Source organism: Amphiura filiformis, chromosome 9 (assembly GCF_039555335.1).
Source record: "Amphiura filiformis chromosome 9, Afil_fr2py, whole genome shotgun sequence".
Taxonomy (NCBI): domain Eukaryota; kingdom Metazoa; phylum Echinodermata; class Ophiuroidea; order Amphilepidida; family Amphiuridae; genus Amphiura; species Amphiura filiformis.
This window is the reverse complement of record NC_092636.1, coordinates 19,563,001-19,580,447: the sequence shown is the minus strand read 5'-3', so window position 1 is coordinate 19,580,447 and position 17,447 is coordinate 19,563,001. Positions and strand designations below refer to the sequence as shown.

The following is a 17,447-nucleotide window of genomic DNA, read 5'->3' as shown; positions in this document are numbered from 1 at the left end:
TGCTACTGATAAAGCCGCCGACTATCCTTCGTGCAAGAAAGTCCGCTTTCATTCAATTACTTATTCAATCATTTTCGTTCGGTCATTCATTCATTCATTCATTCATTCATTCATTCATTCATTCATTCATTCATTCATTCATTCATTCATTCATTCATTCATTCATTCACTCATTCATTCATTCATTCATTCATTCCATTCATTCATAATGACTCGTCTAGGTTACGTCCAGACTAGAGTCCTGTTTTATTCATTGACTTATTTATTCATTCATTCATTCATGTATTATTCATACGTTCATTCACGCATTCGTTCATTCATTCATTCATTCATTCATTCATTCATTCATTCATTCATTCATTCTTTCATTCACCCATTCATAATGAAGCGGCAAGACTTAGTCTAGAACGGAGTCATGCTTCATTCACTTATTCATTCAAGCATTATTCAATAATTCGTTCATTCATTCATACATTCATTTTAAATTCATTGATGAATTTTTAATGAAGCCACCGGAATCGATTCCGGATTTATTCATTACATTCATTCCCCTATTCAGAATGAAGACGCAAGACTTTTCATTCATTCATTCATCCATTCATTTGTTCATTCATTCAACAATTCTTTCATTCATTCATTCATTCATTCATTCATTCATTCATTCATTCATTCATTCATTCATTCGTTCATTCGTTCATTCGTTCATTCATTCATTCATTCATTCATTCATTCATTCATTCATTCATTCATTCATTCATTCATAATGACTCGTCTAGGTTACGTCCAGACTTGAGTCCTGCTTCATTCACTTATAATCCATTCATTTTCTTTCGGTCATTGATTCACTCATTCATGCATTCATTCATAATTTCATTCACCCATTCATAATGAAGCGGCAAGACTTAGTCTAGAACGGAGTCCTGCTTCATGCACCTGTTCATTCATTCATTCATTCATTCATTCATTCATTCATTCATTATGACTCGTCTAGGTTACGTCCAGACTTGAGTCCTGCTTCATTCACTTATAATTCATTCATTTTCGTTCGGTCATTGATTCAGTCATTCATGCATTCATTCATTCACCCATTCATAATGAAGCGGCAAGACTTAGTCTAGAACGGAGTCCTGCTTCATGCACTTGTTCATTCATTCATTCATTCATTCATTCATTCATTCATTCATTCATTCATAATGACTCGTCTAGGTTACGTCCAGACTTGAGTCCTGCTTCATTCATTTATAATTCATTCATTTTCGTTCGGTCATTGATTCACTCATTCATGCATTCATTCATAATTTCATTCACCCATTCATAATGAAGCGGCCAGACTTATTCTAGAACGGAGTCCTGCTTCATGCACCTGTTCATTCATTCATTCATTCATTCATTCATTCATTCATTCATTCATTCATTCATTCATTCATTCATAATGACTCGTCTAGGTTACGTCCAGACTTGAGTCCTGCTTCATTCACTTATAATTCATTCATTTTCGTTCAGTCATTGATTCACTCATTCATGCATTTATTCATTCACCCATTCATAATGAAGCGGCAAGACTTAGTCTAGAACGGAGTCCTGCTTCATGCACATGTTCATTCATTCATTCATTTATTCATAATGACTCGTCTAGGTTACGTCCAGACTTGAGTCCTGCTTTATTCACTTATAATTCATTCATTTTCGTTCGGTCATTGATTCACTCATTCATTCATTCATTCATTCTTTCATTCACCCATTCATAATGAAGCGGCAAGACTTAGTCTAGAACGGAGTCCTGCTTCATGCACTTGTTCATTCATTCATAATGACTCGTCTAGGTTACGTCCAGACTTGAGTCCTGCTTTATTCACTTATAATTCATTCATTCTCGTTCGGTCATTGATTCACTCATTCACGCATTCATTCATTCTTTCATTCACCCATTCATAATGAAGCGGCAAGACTTAGTCTAGAACGGAGTCCTGCTTCATGCACCTGTTCATTCATTCATTCATTCATTCATTCATTCATTCATTCATTCATTCATTCATAATGACTCGTCTAGGTTACGTCCAGACTTGAGTCCTGCTTCATTCACTTATAATTCATTCATTTTCGTTCGGTCTTTGATTCACTCATTCATTCATTCATTCATTCTTTCATTCACCCATTCATAATGAAGCGGCAAGACTTAGTCTAGAACCGAGTCCTGCTTCATGCACTTGTTCATTCATTCATAATGACTCGTCTAGGTTACGTCCAGACTTGAGTCCTGCTTCATTCACTTATAATTCATTCATTTTCGTTCGGTCATTGATTCACTCATTCATGCATTCATTCATTCTTTCATTCACCCATTCATAATGAAGCGGCAAGACTTAGTCTAGAACCGAGTCCTGCTTCATGCACTTGTTCATTCATTCATTCATTCATTCATTCATAATGACTCGTCTAGGTTACGTCCAGACTTGAGTCCTGCTTCATTCACTTATAATTCATTCATTTTCGTTCGGTCATTGATTCACTCATGCATTCATTCATTCACCCATTCATAATGAAGCGGCAAGACTTAGTCTAGAACCGAGTCCTGCTTCATGCACTTGTTCATTCATTCATAATGACTCGTCTAGGTTACGTCCAGACTTGAGTCCTGCTTCATTCACTTATAATTCATTCATTTTCGTTCGGTCATTGATTCACTTATTCATTCATGCATTCATTCATTCTTTCATTCACCCATTCATAATGAAGCGGCAAGACTTAGTCTAGAACGGAGTCCTGCTTCATGCACGTGTTCATTCATTCATTCATTCATTCATAATGACTCGTCTAGGTTACGTCCAGACTTGAGTCTTGCTTCATTCACCTATAATTCATTCATTTTCGTTCGGTCATTGATTCACTCATTCATTCATTCACCCATTCATAATGACGCGGCAAGACTTAGTCTAGAACGGAGTCCTGCTTCATGCACTTGTTCATTCATTCATAATGACTCGTCTAGGTTACGTCCAGACTTGAGTCCTGCTTCATTCGCTTATAATTCATTCATTTTCGTTCGGTCATTGATTCACTCATTCATGCATTCATTCATTCTTTCATTCACCCATTCATAATGAAGCGGCAAGACTTAGTCTAGAACGGAGTCCTGCTTCGTGCACCTGTTCATTCATTCATTCATTCATTCATTCATTCATTCATAATGACTCGTCTAGGTTGTACGTCCAGACTTGAGTCCTGCTTCATTCACTTATAATTCATTCATTTTCGTTCGGTCATTGATTCACTCATGCATTCATTCATTCACCCATTCATAATGAAGCGGCAAGACTTAGTCTAGTCACTTATAATTCATTCATTTTCGTCCGGTCATTGATTCACTCATTCATTCATTCATTCATTCTTTCATTCACCCATTCATAATGAAGCGGCAAGACTTAGTCTAGAACCGAGTCCTGCTTCATGCACTTGTTCATTCATTCATTCATTCATTCATTCATAATGACTCGTCTAGGTTACGTCCAGACTTGAGTCCTGCTTCATTCACTTATAATTCATTCATTTTCGTTCGGTCATTGATTCACTCATTCAGATTTCACACCACCAAATAGTATATATGGTTGTGCGCCCTTGAATTTCACTTCTCAGAAAAACCCATTGATTCTGAATATAAGCATTAAAATGAGCAGAAATTTGCATAATTTTAGCCAAATTTGGATTGGTCATGATCATGAGGTAAGCTTACGGTTTGTGTGTTGGTGGGGGGGGTAGGCTAATTGCTTATGATTCCACTACTGGTAAACCAGGTAATGTTTACAATCATGATGGTATGCAATGACTCAGTGCCAGATGTAGAAGACATCAGTATATGGTGGCACGTGGGCTAGGGCACTGGTTGGAGCTCATAAAATGTGTCCATGGATCAGGTAAGCTTAGGGGGGTTAGACTTAAGATTTCACTAATAGGCCATATAATTCAAAACTTATAATTCAGACATTGTGGTCACATGTTCTTCTTTGCTTTTGTGTGTCTGCCTGGTTACTTGTCCCTCTTGACTGTAAATTGCTAAAAAGCCTAAGTCTTGGTGAATTTTTAACATGGTAATCACAATGCTATCTTCAGTAGATAGCAGATGTCACAGACACAATGATTCTGCTTGAAAAAAAAATTTAACCAGCTTCTTGCTCAAATTATGCTAAAAATAAGTTAATTAGATTAAAATAGTCTGAAATTAAGGATAATCAGAAACATGTTGCATCATTCAGATTTCACACCACCAAATAGTATATATGGTTGTGCGCCCTTGAATTTCACTTCTCAGAAAAACCCATTGATTCTGAATATAAGCATTAAAATGAGCAGAAATTTGCATAATTTTAGCCAAATTTGGATTGGTCATGATTAGTAATATTAATTCCTGCAAGTGTACCACAGATGGGAGAGATCGAATAACTTTTAATGATTTTAAGCAGCCTTTTCTTTACAGAAACACCGGCATGGTTTTGCCTGAAAAAAGGAAATTCCCAGACATCGTAGACTTTGAGGGCCAGTCGTAAAAAATAATGACGGTCAACCTATATTTTTCTCAGCCAGAGGGATCAGGCAAGGGCTGATTTCAACCATCATAGCTGTCGCTTAAAACTGAGTCGCTCCTGTGAAGAAAAATGACGTTTTCTTAAGGCAAATTTAGCACATATCTCTATGGGACTCTGATTTGGTGGTGTGAGATCTGAATGGAGCTGTGTGTGTGAGTCTCAACTTTTGATTGAGCAAGTTAGCCCTGTGCCTAATTCGTGTTTGGATTCACCGAAGAAGTGCATTGACTGAATTTATGTAATTAAAGGCTAAAATTGAAGAGAACTGCAACATTTGCTACTAATATACCAGTGCTAAGGTGAGTTTATGACCCAAAATGTGTGTTTGAGTGAAAGATTCCATTTCGTAGAGTGACTTAGGCCCATGCAATGTAATCATAATATTTTGTAAGCTTACATCATCAATGGCATGCAATGACTCAGTGCCAGATAGAGAAGACATTGCAGTATGGTGCTAGGGTACTGGTCGGAACTCATGAAATAGGCGCCTGGATCAGGTAAGCTTACGGTTTGTGTGTTGGTGGGGGGGGGGTAGGCTAAGCTTATGATTCCACTACTGGTAAACCAGGTAATGTTTACAATCATGATGGTATGCAATGACTCAGTGCCAGATGTAGAAGACATCAGTATATGGTGGCACGTGGGCTAGGGCACTGGTTGGAGCTCATAAAATGTGTCCATGGATCAGGTAAGCTTAGGGGGGGGTTAGACTTAAGATTTCACTAATAGGCCATATAATTCAAAACTTATAATTCAGACATTGTGGTCACATGTTCTTCTTTGCTTTTGTGTGTCTGCCTGGTTACTTGTCCCTCTTGACTGTAAATTGCTAAAAAGCCTAAGTCTTGGTGAATTTTTAACATGGTAATCACAATGCTATCTTCAGTAGATAGCAGATGTCACAGACACAATGATTCTGCTTGAAAAAAAAATTTAACCAGCTTCTTGCTCAAATTATGCTAAAAATAAGTTAATTAGATTAAAATAGTCTGAAATTAAGGATAATCAGAAACATGTTGCATCATTCAGATTTCACACCACCAAATAGTATATATGGTTGTGCGCCCTTGAATTTCACTTCTCAGAAAAACCCATTGATTCTGAATATAAGCATTAAAATGAGCAGAAATTTGCATAATTTTAGCCAAATTTGGATTGGTCATGATTAGTAATATTAATTCCTGCAAGTGTACCACAGATGGGAGAGATCGAATAACTTTTAATGATTTTAAGCAGCCTTTTCTTTACAGAAACACCGGCATGGTTTTGCCTGAAAAAAGGAAATTCCCAGACATCGAGACTTTGAGGGCCAGTCGTAAAAAATAATGACGGTCAACCTATATTTTTTCTCAGCCAGAGGGATCAGGCAAGGGCTGATTTCAACCATCATAGCTGTCGCTTAAAACTGAGTCGCTCCTGTGAAGAAAAAATGACGTTTTCTTAAGGCAAATTTAGCACATATCTCTATGGGACTCTGATTTGGTGGTGTGAGATCTGAATGGAGCTGTGTGTGTGAGTCTCAACTTTTGATTGAGCAAGTTAGCCCTGTGCCTAATTCGTGTTTGGATTCACCGAAGAAGTGCATTGACTGAATTTATGTAATTAAAGGCTAAAATTGAAGAGAACTGCAACATTTGCTACTAATATACCAGTGCTAAGGTGAGTTTATGACCCAAAATGTGTGTTTGAGTGAAAGATTCCATTTCGGAGAGCCACTTAGGCCCATGCAATGTAATCATAATATTTTGTAAGCTTACATCATCAATGGCATGCAATGACTCAGTGCCAGATAGAGAAGACATTGCAGTATGGTGCTAGGGTACTGGTCGGAACTCATGAAATAGGCGCCTGGATCAGGTAAGCTTACGGTTTGTGTGTTGGTGGGGGGGGTAGGCTAATTAAGCTTATGATTCCACTACTGGTAAACCAGGTAATGTTTACAATCATGATGGTATGCAATGACTCAGTGCCAGATGTAGAAGACATCAGTATATGGTGGCACGTGGGCTAGGGCACTGGTTGGAGCTCATAAAATGTGTCCATGGATCAGGTAAGCTTAGGGGGGGTTAGACTTAAGATTTCACTAATAGGCCATATAATTCAAAACTTATAATTCAGACATTGTGGTCACATGTTCTTCTTTGCTTTTGTGTGTCTGCCTGGTTACTTGTCCCTCTTGACTGTAAATTGCTAAAAAGCCTAAGTCTTGGTGAATTTTTAACATGGTAATCACAATGCTATCTTCAGTAGATAGCAGATGTCACAGACACAATGATTCTGCTTGAAAAAAAAAATTTAACCAGCTTCTTGCTCAAATTATGCTAAAAATAAGTTAATTAGATTAAAATAGTCTGAAATTAAGGATAATCAGAAACATGTTGCATCATTCAGATTTCACACCACCAAATAGTATATATGGTTGTGCGCCCTTGAATTTCACTTCTCAGAAAAACCCATTGATTCTGAATATAAGCATTAAAATGAGCAGAAATTTGCATAATTTTAGCCAAATTTGGATTGGTCATGATTAGTAATATTAATTCCTGCAAGTGTACCACAGATGGGAGAGATCGAATAACTTTTAATGATTTTAAGCAGCCTTTTCTTTACAGAAACACCGGCATGGTTTTGCCTGAAAAAAGGAAATTCCCAGACATCAGAGACTTTGAGGGCCAGTCGTAAAAATAATAATGACGGTCAACCTATATTTTTTCTCAGCCAGAGGGATCAGGCAAGGGCTGATTTCAACCATCATAGCTGTCGCTTAAAACTGAGTCGCTCCTGTGAAGAAAAAATGACGTTTTCTTAAGGCAAATTTAGCACATATCTCTATGGGACTCTGATTTGGTGGTGTGAGATCTGAATGGAGCTGTGTGTGTGAGTCTCAACTTTTGATTGAGCAAGTTAGCCCTGTGCCTAATTCGTGTTTGGATTCACCGAAGAAGTGCATTGACTGAATTTATGTAATTAAAGGCTAAAATTGAAGAGAACTGCAACATTTGCTACTAATATACCAGTGCTAAGGTGAGTTTATGACCCAAAATGTGTGTTTGAGTGAAAGATTCCATTCCGTAGAGTGACTTAGGCCCATGCAATGTAATCATAATATTTTGTAAGCTTACATCATCAATGGCATGCAATGACTCAGTGCCAGATAGAGAAGACATTGCAGTATGGTGCTAGGGTACTGGTCGGAACTCATGAAATAGGCGCCTGGATCAGGTAAGCTTACGGTTTGTGTGTTGGGGGGGGGTAGGCTAATTGCTTATGATTCCACTACTGGTAAACCAGGTAATGTTTACAATCATGATGGTATGCAATGACTCAGTGCCAGATGTAGAAGACATCAGTATATGGTGGCACGTGGGCTAGGGCACTGGTTGGAGCTCATAAAATGTGTCCATGGATCAGGTAAGCTTAGGGGGGTTAGACTTAAGATTTCACTAATAGGCCATATAATTCAAAACTTATAATTCAGACATTGTGGTCACATGTTCTTCTTTGCTTTTGTGTGTCTGCCTGGTTACTTGTCCCTCTTGACTGTAAATTGCTAAAAAGCCTAAGTCTTGGTGAATTTTTAACATGGTAATCACAATGCTATCTTCAGTAGATAGCAGATGTCACAGACACAATGATTCTGCTTGAAAAAAAAATTTAACCAGCTTCTTGCTCAAATTATGCTAAAAATAAGTTAATTAGATTAAAATAGTCTGAAATTAAGGATAATCAGAAACATGTTGCATCATTCAGATTTCACACCACCAAATAGTATATATGGTTGTGCGCCCTTGAATTTCACTTCTCAGAAAACCCATTGATTCTGAATATAAGCATTAAAATGAGCAGAAATTTGCATAATTTTAGCCAAATTTGGATTGGTCATGATTAGTAATATTAATTCCTGCAAGTGTACCACAGATGGGAGAGATCGAATAACTTTTAATGATTTTAAGCAGCCTTTTCTTTACAGAAACACCGGCATGGTTTTGCCTGAAAAAAAGGAAATTCCCAGACATCGTAGACTTTGAGGGCCAGTCGTAAAAAATAATGACGGTCAACCTATATTTTTTCTCAGCCAGAGGGATCAGGCAAGGGCTGATTTCAACCATCATAGCTGTCGCTTAAAACTGAGTCGCTCCTGTGAAGAAAAATGACGTTTTCTTAAGGCAAATTTAGCACATATCTCTATGGGACTCTGATTTGGTGGTGTGAGATCTGAATGGAGCTGTGTGTGTGAGTCTCAACTTTTGATTGAGCAAGTTAGCCCTGTGCCTAATTCGTGTTTGGATTCACCGAAGAAGTGCATTGACTGAATTTATGTAATTAAAGGCTAAAATTGAAGAGAACTGCAACATTTGCTACTAATATACCAGTGCTAAGGTGAGTTTATGACCCAAAATGTGTGTTTGAGTGAAAGATTCCATTTCAGTAGAGTGACTTAGGCCCATGCAATGTAATCATAATATTTTGTAAGCTTACATCATCAATGGCATGCAATGACTCAGTGCCAGATAGAGAAGACATTGCAGTATGGTGCTAGGGTACTGGTCGGAACTCATGAAATAGGCGCCTGGATCAGGTAAGCTTACGGTTTGTGTGTTGGTGGGGGGGGTAGGCTAATTAAGCTTATGATTCCACTACTGGTAAACCAGGTAATGTTTACAATCATGATGGTATGCAATGACTCAGTGCCAGATGTAGAAGACATCAGTATATGGTGGCACGTGGGCTAGGGCACTGGTTGGAGCTCATAAAATGTGTCCATGGATCAGGTAAGCTTAGGGGGGGGGTTAGACTTAAGATTTCACTAATAGGCCATATAATTCAAAACTTATAATTCAGACATTGTGGTCACATGTTCTTCTTTGCTTTTGTGTGTCTGCCTGGTTACTTGTCCCTCTTGACTGTAAATTGCTAAAAAGCCTAAGTCTTGGTGAATTTTAACATGGTAATCACAATGCTATCTTCAGTAGATAGCAGATGTCACAGACACAATGATTAAAAAAAAAAAAAAAAATTTAACCAGCTTCTTGCTCAAATTATGCTAAAAATAAGTTAATTAGATTAAAATAGTCTGAAATTAAGGATAATCAGAAACATGTTGCATCATTCAGATTTCACACCACCAAATAGTATATATGGTTGTGCGCCTTGAATTTCACTTCTCAGAAAAACCCATTGATTCTGAATATAAGCATTAAAATGAGCAGAAATTTGCATAATTTTAGCCAAATTTGGATTGGTCATGATTAGTAATATTAATTCCTGCAAGTGTACCACAGATGGGAGAGATCGAATAACTTTTAATGATTTTAAGCAGCCTTTTCTTTACAGAAACACCGGCATGGTTTTGCCTGAAAAAAGGAAATTCCCAGACATCGTGAGACTTTGAGGGCCAGTCGTAAAAAATAATGACGGTCAACCTATATTTTTCTCAGCCAGAGGGATCAGGCAAGGGCTGATTTCAACCATCATAGCTGTCGCTTAAAACTGAGTCGCTCCTGTGAAGAAAAAATGACGTTTTCTTAAGGCAAATTTAGCACATATCTCTATGGGACTCTGATTTGGTGGTGTGAGATCTGAATGGAGCTGTGTGTGTGAGTCTCAACTTTTGATTGAGCAAGTTAGCCCTGTGCCTAATTCGTGTTTGGATTCACCGAAGAAGTGCATTGACTGAATTTATGTAATTAAAGGCTAAAATTGAAGAGAACTGCAACATTTGCTACTAATATACCAGTGCTAAGGTGAGTTTATGACCCAAAATGTGTGTTTGAGTGAAAGATTCCTCTTCGCAGAGTGACTTAGGCCCATGCAATGTAATCATAATATTTTGTAAGCTTACATCATCAATGGCATGCAATGACTCAGTGCCAGATAGAGAAGACATTGCAGTATGGTGCTAGGGTACTGGTCGGAACTCATGAAATAGGCGCCTGGATCAGGTAAGCTTACGGTTTGTGTGTTGGTGGGGGGGTAGGCTAATTGCTTATGATTCCACTACTGGTAAACCAGGTAATGTTTACAATCATGATGGTATGCAATGACTCAGTGCCAGATGTAGAAGACATCAGTATATGGTGGCACGTGGGCTAGGGCACTGGTTGGAGCTCATAAAATGTGTCCATGGATCAGGTAAGCTTAGGGGGGGGTTAGACTTAAGATTTCACTAATAGGCCATATAATTCAAAACTTATAATTCAGACATTGTGGTCACATGTTCTTCTTTGCTTTTGTGTGTCTGCCTGGTTACTTGTCCCTCTTGACTGTAAATTGCTAAAAAGCCTAAGTCTTGGTGAATTTTTAACATGGTAATCACAATGCTATCTTCAGTAGATAGCAGATGTCACAGACACAATGATTCTGCTTGAAAAAAAAAATTTAACCAGCTTCTTGCTCAAATTATGCTAAAAATAAGTTAATTAGATTAAAATAGTCTGAAATTAAGGATAATCAGAAACATGTTGCATCATTCAGATTTCACACCACCAAATAGTATATATGGTTGTGAGCCCTTGAATTTCACTTCTCAGAAAAACCCATTGATTCTGAATATAAGCATTAAAATGAGCAGAAATTTGCATAATTTTAGCCAAATTTGGATTGGTCATGATTAGTAATATTAATTCCTGCAAGTGTACCACAGATGGGAGAGATCGAATAACTTTTAATGATTTTAAGCAGCCTTTTCTTTACAGAAACACCGCATGGTTTTGCCTGAAAAAAGGAAATTCCCAGACATCGTGAGACTTTGAGGGCCAGTCGTAAAAAATAATGACGGTCAACCTATATTTTTTCTCAGCCAGAGGGATCAGGCAAGGGCTGATTTCAACCATCATAGCTGTCGCTTAAAACTGAGTCGCTCCTGTGAAGAAAAAATGACGTTTTCTTAAGGCAAATTTAGCACATATCTCTATGGGACTCTGATTTGGTGGTGTGAGATCTTCATGCATTCATTCTTTCATTCACCCATTCATAATGAAGCGGCAAGACTTAGTCTAGAACGGAGCTTCATGTACTTGTTCATTCATTCATTCATGAGTCGTCTAGGTTACGTCCAGACTTGAGTCCTGCTTCATTCACTTATAATTCATTCAATTTTGTTCGGTCATTGATTCACTCATTCATTCATTCACCCATTCATAATGAAGCGGCAAGACTTAGTCTAGAACGGAGTCCTGCTTCATGCACTTGTTCATTCATTCATTCATTCATTCATTCATTCATTCATATTTGATTCGTCTAGGTTACGTCCAGACTATATCTTATACAAAATCATAGATTCAAATTCTACCCGGAAATTCTACCGCAGACGTGCCAGTGAATCACTGTCGTGGATGCAGTCCGTCTAGGTATTGTGCATATTTTATGCACAAAATGTTGAATTTTTGGATAAATGATTAAAATAATTCGTCCATCAGGTGGCTTTCATTAATTTTATCAATCAAGCATTTGATTAGAATGATATTTCAATCGACTACTTGTCTGCATATGCGTAATTAGAATACAATTGGGTACATACATGTGAGCAAAACGGTCGCGAAGGTCAACATTTTGGCTTCCAATGGGTAAAAAAGAAGAAACATTTCTCCAAATTTGATATCAAACCGGCCTCAAAATGTTTGACTTGCTACAATGATTTAAAAAGGAACAGTTTGCAAAATTAAAATTGGTTTGTCACCCAGGTAACAGTGAAACGGGTTTAAAATGTACATTCAGTCCTATTGACCATATTGATATTTCTATGTTTCCTGTAAAATGTCTTATATAGATAGTGCAAACTATTCATTTGAGATCATTTTCATCAAGAAGAACTTAGTTTCTACCCGTGTGAAGCCACTATAGCAAAATGAGAGTTTTGGGGCATTTTCAACCTTGAGGAAAAATCATCGTTTCGATCTTCTTTATAAGACCTATATCATGATACCAGTCCTCTTATATAGCTGTTTTATTGGTCTCAATATTTTGTATAACAGCTTTATTTGTCTCAATTTTTGAGTGCTATCACCACATTCGGACTTCTGAGATTGATTTTATATCAAATTTTATATTTGGACTTAGAATATTTCTGAAATTGATATTTCATCAATATTCATCAAATTTGGACTTTCCAGTTGAGTATTCAACAAAGATCAAATTTGTAGCCTACTTTGGAAATATTTAGGATTTGAATTTTGGAATCAAAAGTGTGTTTGGACTTTGACAAATTTTGGAATGTTCATGAATTAATTAAGGGGTGGGGTATGAACGTTTGGACAGTATTTATTGTGGGACATGAGAGCACATCAGACATATCGAATGGCATTCTGAATACGAAGAATGTCCTGATATCAAATAATTTTGATTTTTGAAATTGCAATGTAATACACATTTTATGGCAAATGATTAAAATTGATATTTTGATATTTAACAGTACTAAAGTAAATTTTATAAATCTGATGATTTATACTTAAAGTGTATGTAGGTGGGATGAAAAGCCGACGATCAATTGAAAATTTTGACCTTTCGTATTGAAGATATGGATTTTTCTCCCAAAACACCAAAAAAATTAGGTCTTTTGGGAAAAAAATCCATATCTTTAATATGAAAGGTCAACATTTTTCAATTGATTATCGGCTTTTCCTCCCAGCTACACACACTTTAAGAATATGTCATAAGATTTATAAAATTTACTTCGAGGACTGTTATATATCAAAAATGTGAAAAATATCAAATTTTAATAATTTATCATAAAATTTGTATTATATCGTGAATCTCAAAAAATGAAAATCATTTGATATCAGAAAGACATTCTTCGTATTCAGAATGCAATTCGATATGTCTGATGTGCTCTCATGTCCCACAAAAAATACTATCAAAACGCTCATTCCAGATCCCTTAATCCATGTCATTGTGGTCTGTTTTTCATAACAAAGTGTATTGGGGGATCATTGTGATGTAAATTGGATCATTATCACCCGGTAACCATTTTTCTTGTATAACGCTGTGTTGTTGTTTTTTGTTAAATTTATTATTGGAGAAAATAAAATAAAATAAAATGTTTATTATTATTATTATTAAATAAATTACTTGTAAATACGTATAGATTCGTATGATTGCTTTTCATAGTGTCTTTACTGAGAATAGTTGGGGTTTGAATTTGCACTTCAGTTGGGAGTGACAATATTTTATAGGAGTGACAATATTTATAGGAGTGACAATATTTATAGGAGTGACAATATTATAGATGAAGGCAAACGAAAGATAGGTTGATAAGTGAAAATAATTATGCGCAAGCAGGCACAAAGACAGACAGACAGTGAACGACACGAGACAGAAGCGGATTATATATTAAAATGCTTTAAAATTTCAATATAAAACTATTTAAAATGAAAGCAAAGGAATAATATTATCTTACCTGAATGAATGTGTGGAAATATCAAGACTCCAAAAAGTATTATCACGCATAGTTTGGTACTTCGGCACGCCATATTCCTTCAAAACAGGAGCAGATGCAATATCTTATTGCTATTTATATTCCATTGGATCATAGCATTAAATTGTTTTTTACTTTGCCAATCTTTGTTTTGACGAATTTAACAGACGAGATAAAAACAAAACATGCCACCACATCTCACAAGCAATATCTGTCACACTTTTTTACCAAATCGACTATAAATTTTGAATAAAATTATGAATTGGATTGTAAAGACAATATATAACCTGAACATAATTAATTTTAGTATATCCATGGAAACGTATAAACTAATATCAAAGAGTACTATATAATTAATTGGTCTATGTATGAATACACCTGTTGTCTGTCCTTGGCGATGTCACGTCGATGCCTAAAGGAATAAATTGAACAATGATGACGTCATGACGTGCATCATAAGTACAAACATGCTTAAGGTTGGTCATAACCATGTGGAAACTTTTTGGGCCTAATAACTGCTTACGTTTTTAAAAGTATGGGCAAACACTTGTCAAATCCATCTCTGTAAGGTCAAATTTTGGCAAAAATGCTCAGTTTTGGTGAAAATCCCATAATACCGTTTTAACCCCATTTTTTGGACATGAATTGTACATTTTATGTTTCACATTCACAAATGTTTTAGCAGCTGACTAGGAAGAAGTACTAAAACCATGGGCATGATACTAGGGACAGATACGAGGCAGAGCGGATAAGAGGGACGTGAGCTATAGGGGGAACAGTGGAAAGAACGGGAGGATAGGGGACAATACGGCGGGGGGGGGGAACAAAGAAGAAGTTGATTAAAATGAATTAGGGTAGCTGCAGGTAATATGGGACAGCAGGTAATATGGGACACCTGTTTTCATTTTAACAAAAAGTAGCTTAGAGAAGGTAAACACTTTAAGTTGATTTGTTAAGTGTTTAGAGACATCAATTGTGCTTCTAGAATGCAGTTTTGGAGTCTGTGTATCAAACTCTTGGAAATCAATGCCAAAAGAGTGAAATTGCCCAAAAATTATGTCGATTTTTTTGGCCTGATATAAAATCAATGACGTCACATTTTATGATTGTGTATCAAAGAACTCTGGTACTGAGGGGGCATTTGTCATTTTTATGATCTTTAGGTGATGGGTTAAGCTTATCAGCAGGTAAAATTCCACTGACAAGTGGCACTTTCCTTTTATAAATGATTATTTTCTCTGATTTTCAACTGAATGAGTGCAGGTAATATGGGACACATAGGAAATTGTGTGCATTGTCAATGCGAAAAGCAAAACTATTTAGAAAATTGAATTTTCTTGTAGAAATTTGCATTTAACATTCAAAATCATGTAACAAAAATGTTTTTAGAACAAAAGAGTGATTTTCTGAACTTTTGATTTTCACCATAGAGATAACACAGTGTCCCATATTACCTGCACATGCAGGTAATATGGGACACTTGACGATGACGTCATTTTGACGTCATAGCGTCCAAACAAACATAAAACAAGGTAACATTGCCTGTTTTATTAATCTTAAAGGACAGGTTGTTCATCATAACAATCTCTTGTGGGCATATCTTCTTTAGTTTTTATGCAAATAAGCTAAACGTCCTTAATGGTCCCATATTCCCTGCAGGTACCCTAAATGAAAACGACTGATCAACCAGTAATAAATTAGGGAGTTGGTAAAATTGTTCGCAATAAACACTCGGAGGGTGGTGATGCATTTGTAAAATTGCATTTATTTACGAAATGCGAAAGACGGGTGGCCGCTAGTAACAAAAAAAGTTCTTCAGTATTTTTTTTTTTGGTAATTATTATTATTAATTTTCAAAAGCTAGACATAAATATCTATTTCTTTAAATATAATTTACTTTGAGAAATGGTACAATGACTTCCGTGTGTGTGTGTGTGTGCATACGTTGCCCCAGAACACTTCATAAAAATCTCAACGTTTTGGAGAAAAGTGGGGATGATGCTGTGGATCAAAAAATGCCCTTTTAAGCCCTTTTTTGGACTAATGACCCATGACTAATGGGCTGTTTCCATATTTTCATGCATCATTAGAGCCATAAAGATAATGGCATTTTGTCAATTCTTGTGTCTTTCCCCGCAAACTTCTATGAAATTGATCATTTATGCATCAAGAGAAAAAGCTTTTATTCATTTGCTCAGCTATATATTTATTATAATTGCACAACAACTACATCTTATTATTTACATGTTTAATGTAATATGAGTATCTTAATGAAATGGTCTATTCCATTTAAAATCCACACTACCCCTGTGGAAAATTTTGGAAATATCTCCCACAGGGGGAGTATGAAAGGGATCCATTTGAAACCCACCCTCTCTCAGAGGAAGATTCAGATTGAATCTTTCTCATAGGGTGTATGAAATTCAAATGGAGCTGCCTAAATGCATACTCCACCTGTGAAAGATGTTCCGAAAATCTTCCACAGGGGGCATGTGGATTTTTAATAGAATAGTCCAATACAGCCTTTCTACTGATGCTGAATCACCATTTTGAATAGATAAATTTGCTTTAGGCATTTATATTGAATACAGAAACAAGTGTTAAATCTTCTTTATTTAGAATAAAGTAATCTTGTATTTTCCGTCTTAGCTGTTCTTCATCTTAGATTCAAAAATAAAATTGTCTTTTAATTCATCAATTCGTCGGGTGCATTACATAGTGACGGATGTCAAACCAAGGGTGTATTACATAGTGACGGATGTTGATCACAAATTTATAAAAAAAATGGGCATCGAGAAAATGTTGAGTAGGTATATTGTATTGGGCATAGATTATAAACTTGCCATTAATGTTAAGGGGGTACTACACCCCTGTGGTAAATTTGTGACTATTTTTGCATTTTTCTCAAAAATAATAACACACTGGTATCAAAAGGTATGTATATTATTGGGGCAAGGAATCCAATTACTACACTGAAATTTCAGTGACTCAAGACAAGCCATTCAGAATATATGATAGGAAATGAGGTACATACTAGCGGTACCTTATTTCTTAGCATAAATAACAAACCGCTTGTCTTGGGTCTTGGATTCCTTGCCCCAATAATAAACATAACTTTTGTTACCGTACCACTGTGTTATTAGTTTTTGAGAAAAATGCAAAAACAGACACAAATTTATCAAGGGGTGTAGTACCCCCTTAAGCAATTTATGTGTCTATTAAAAGTAGACCCTTAAAGGGGCATTTCGTGATCCACAGCCTCATCCCCCACTTTTCCCAAAAAAGTTGAGATTTTTACACCACTGGATACCTCTGGCTACATAATGTTTATGTACCAAATATTTCTTGCAGATTAATTTGTTTAGCAAAAATATAGCCAAATTTGAGTTTCGTTCCGGTGCACCAGAACGAAATTACAACACATTGTCTATGGAGCAGTGAATACACATAATCAT

At 36.3% G+C, this 17,447-nt stretch overlaps 1 protein-coding gene across 1 annotated transcript in view; it reads right to left on the bottom strand.

The window, feature by feature from the left end:
* Window positions 1-14,075, bottom strand: part of LOC140160008 (C-type mannose receptor 2-like) — a 44,557-nt gene extending 30,482 nt beyond the window's left edge. The window contains exon 1 of the mRNA XM_072183276.1: window positions 13,975-14,075. Within this exon, the coding sequence (XP_072039377.1) occupies window positions 13,975-14,047 (73 nt within the window). The 5' untranslated portion in view covers window positions 14,048-14,075. The remainder of the gene's footprint in view (window positions 1-13,974) is intronic.
* Between the last annotated feature and the right edge of the window lie 3,372 nt (window positions 14,076-17,447).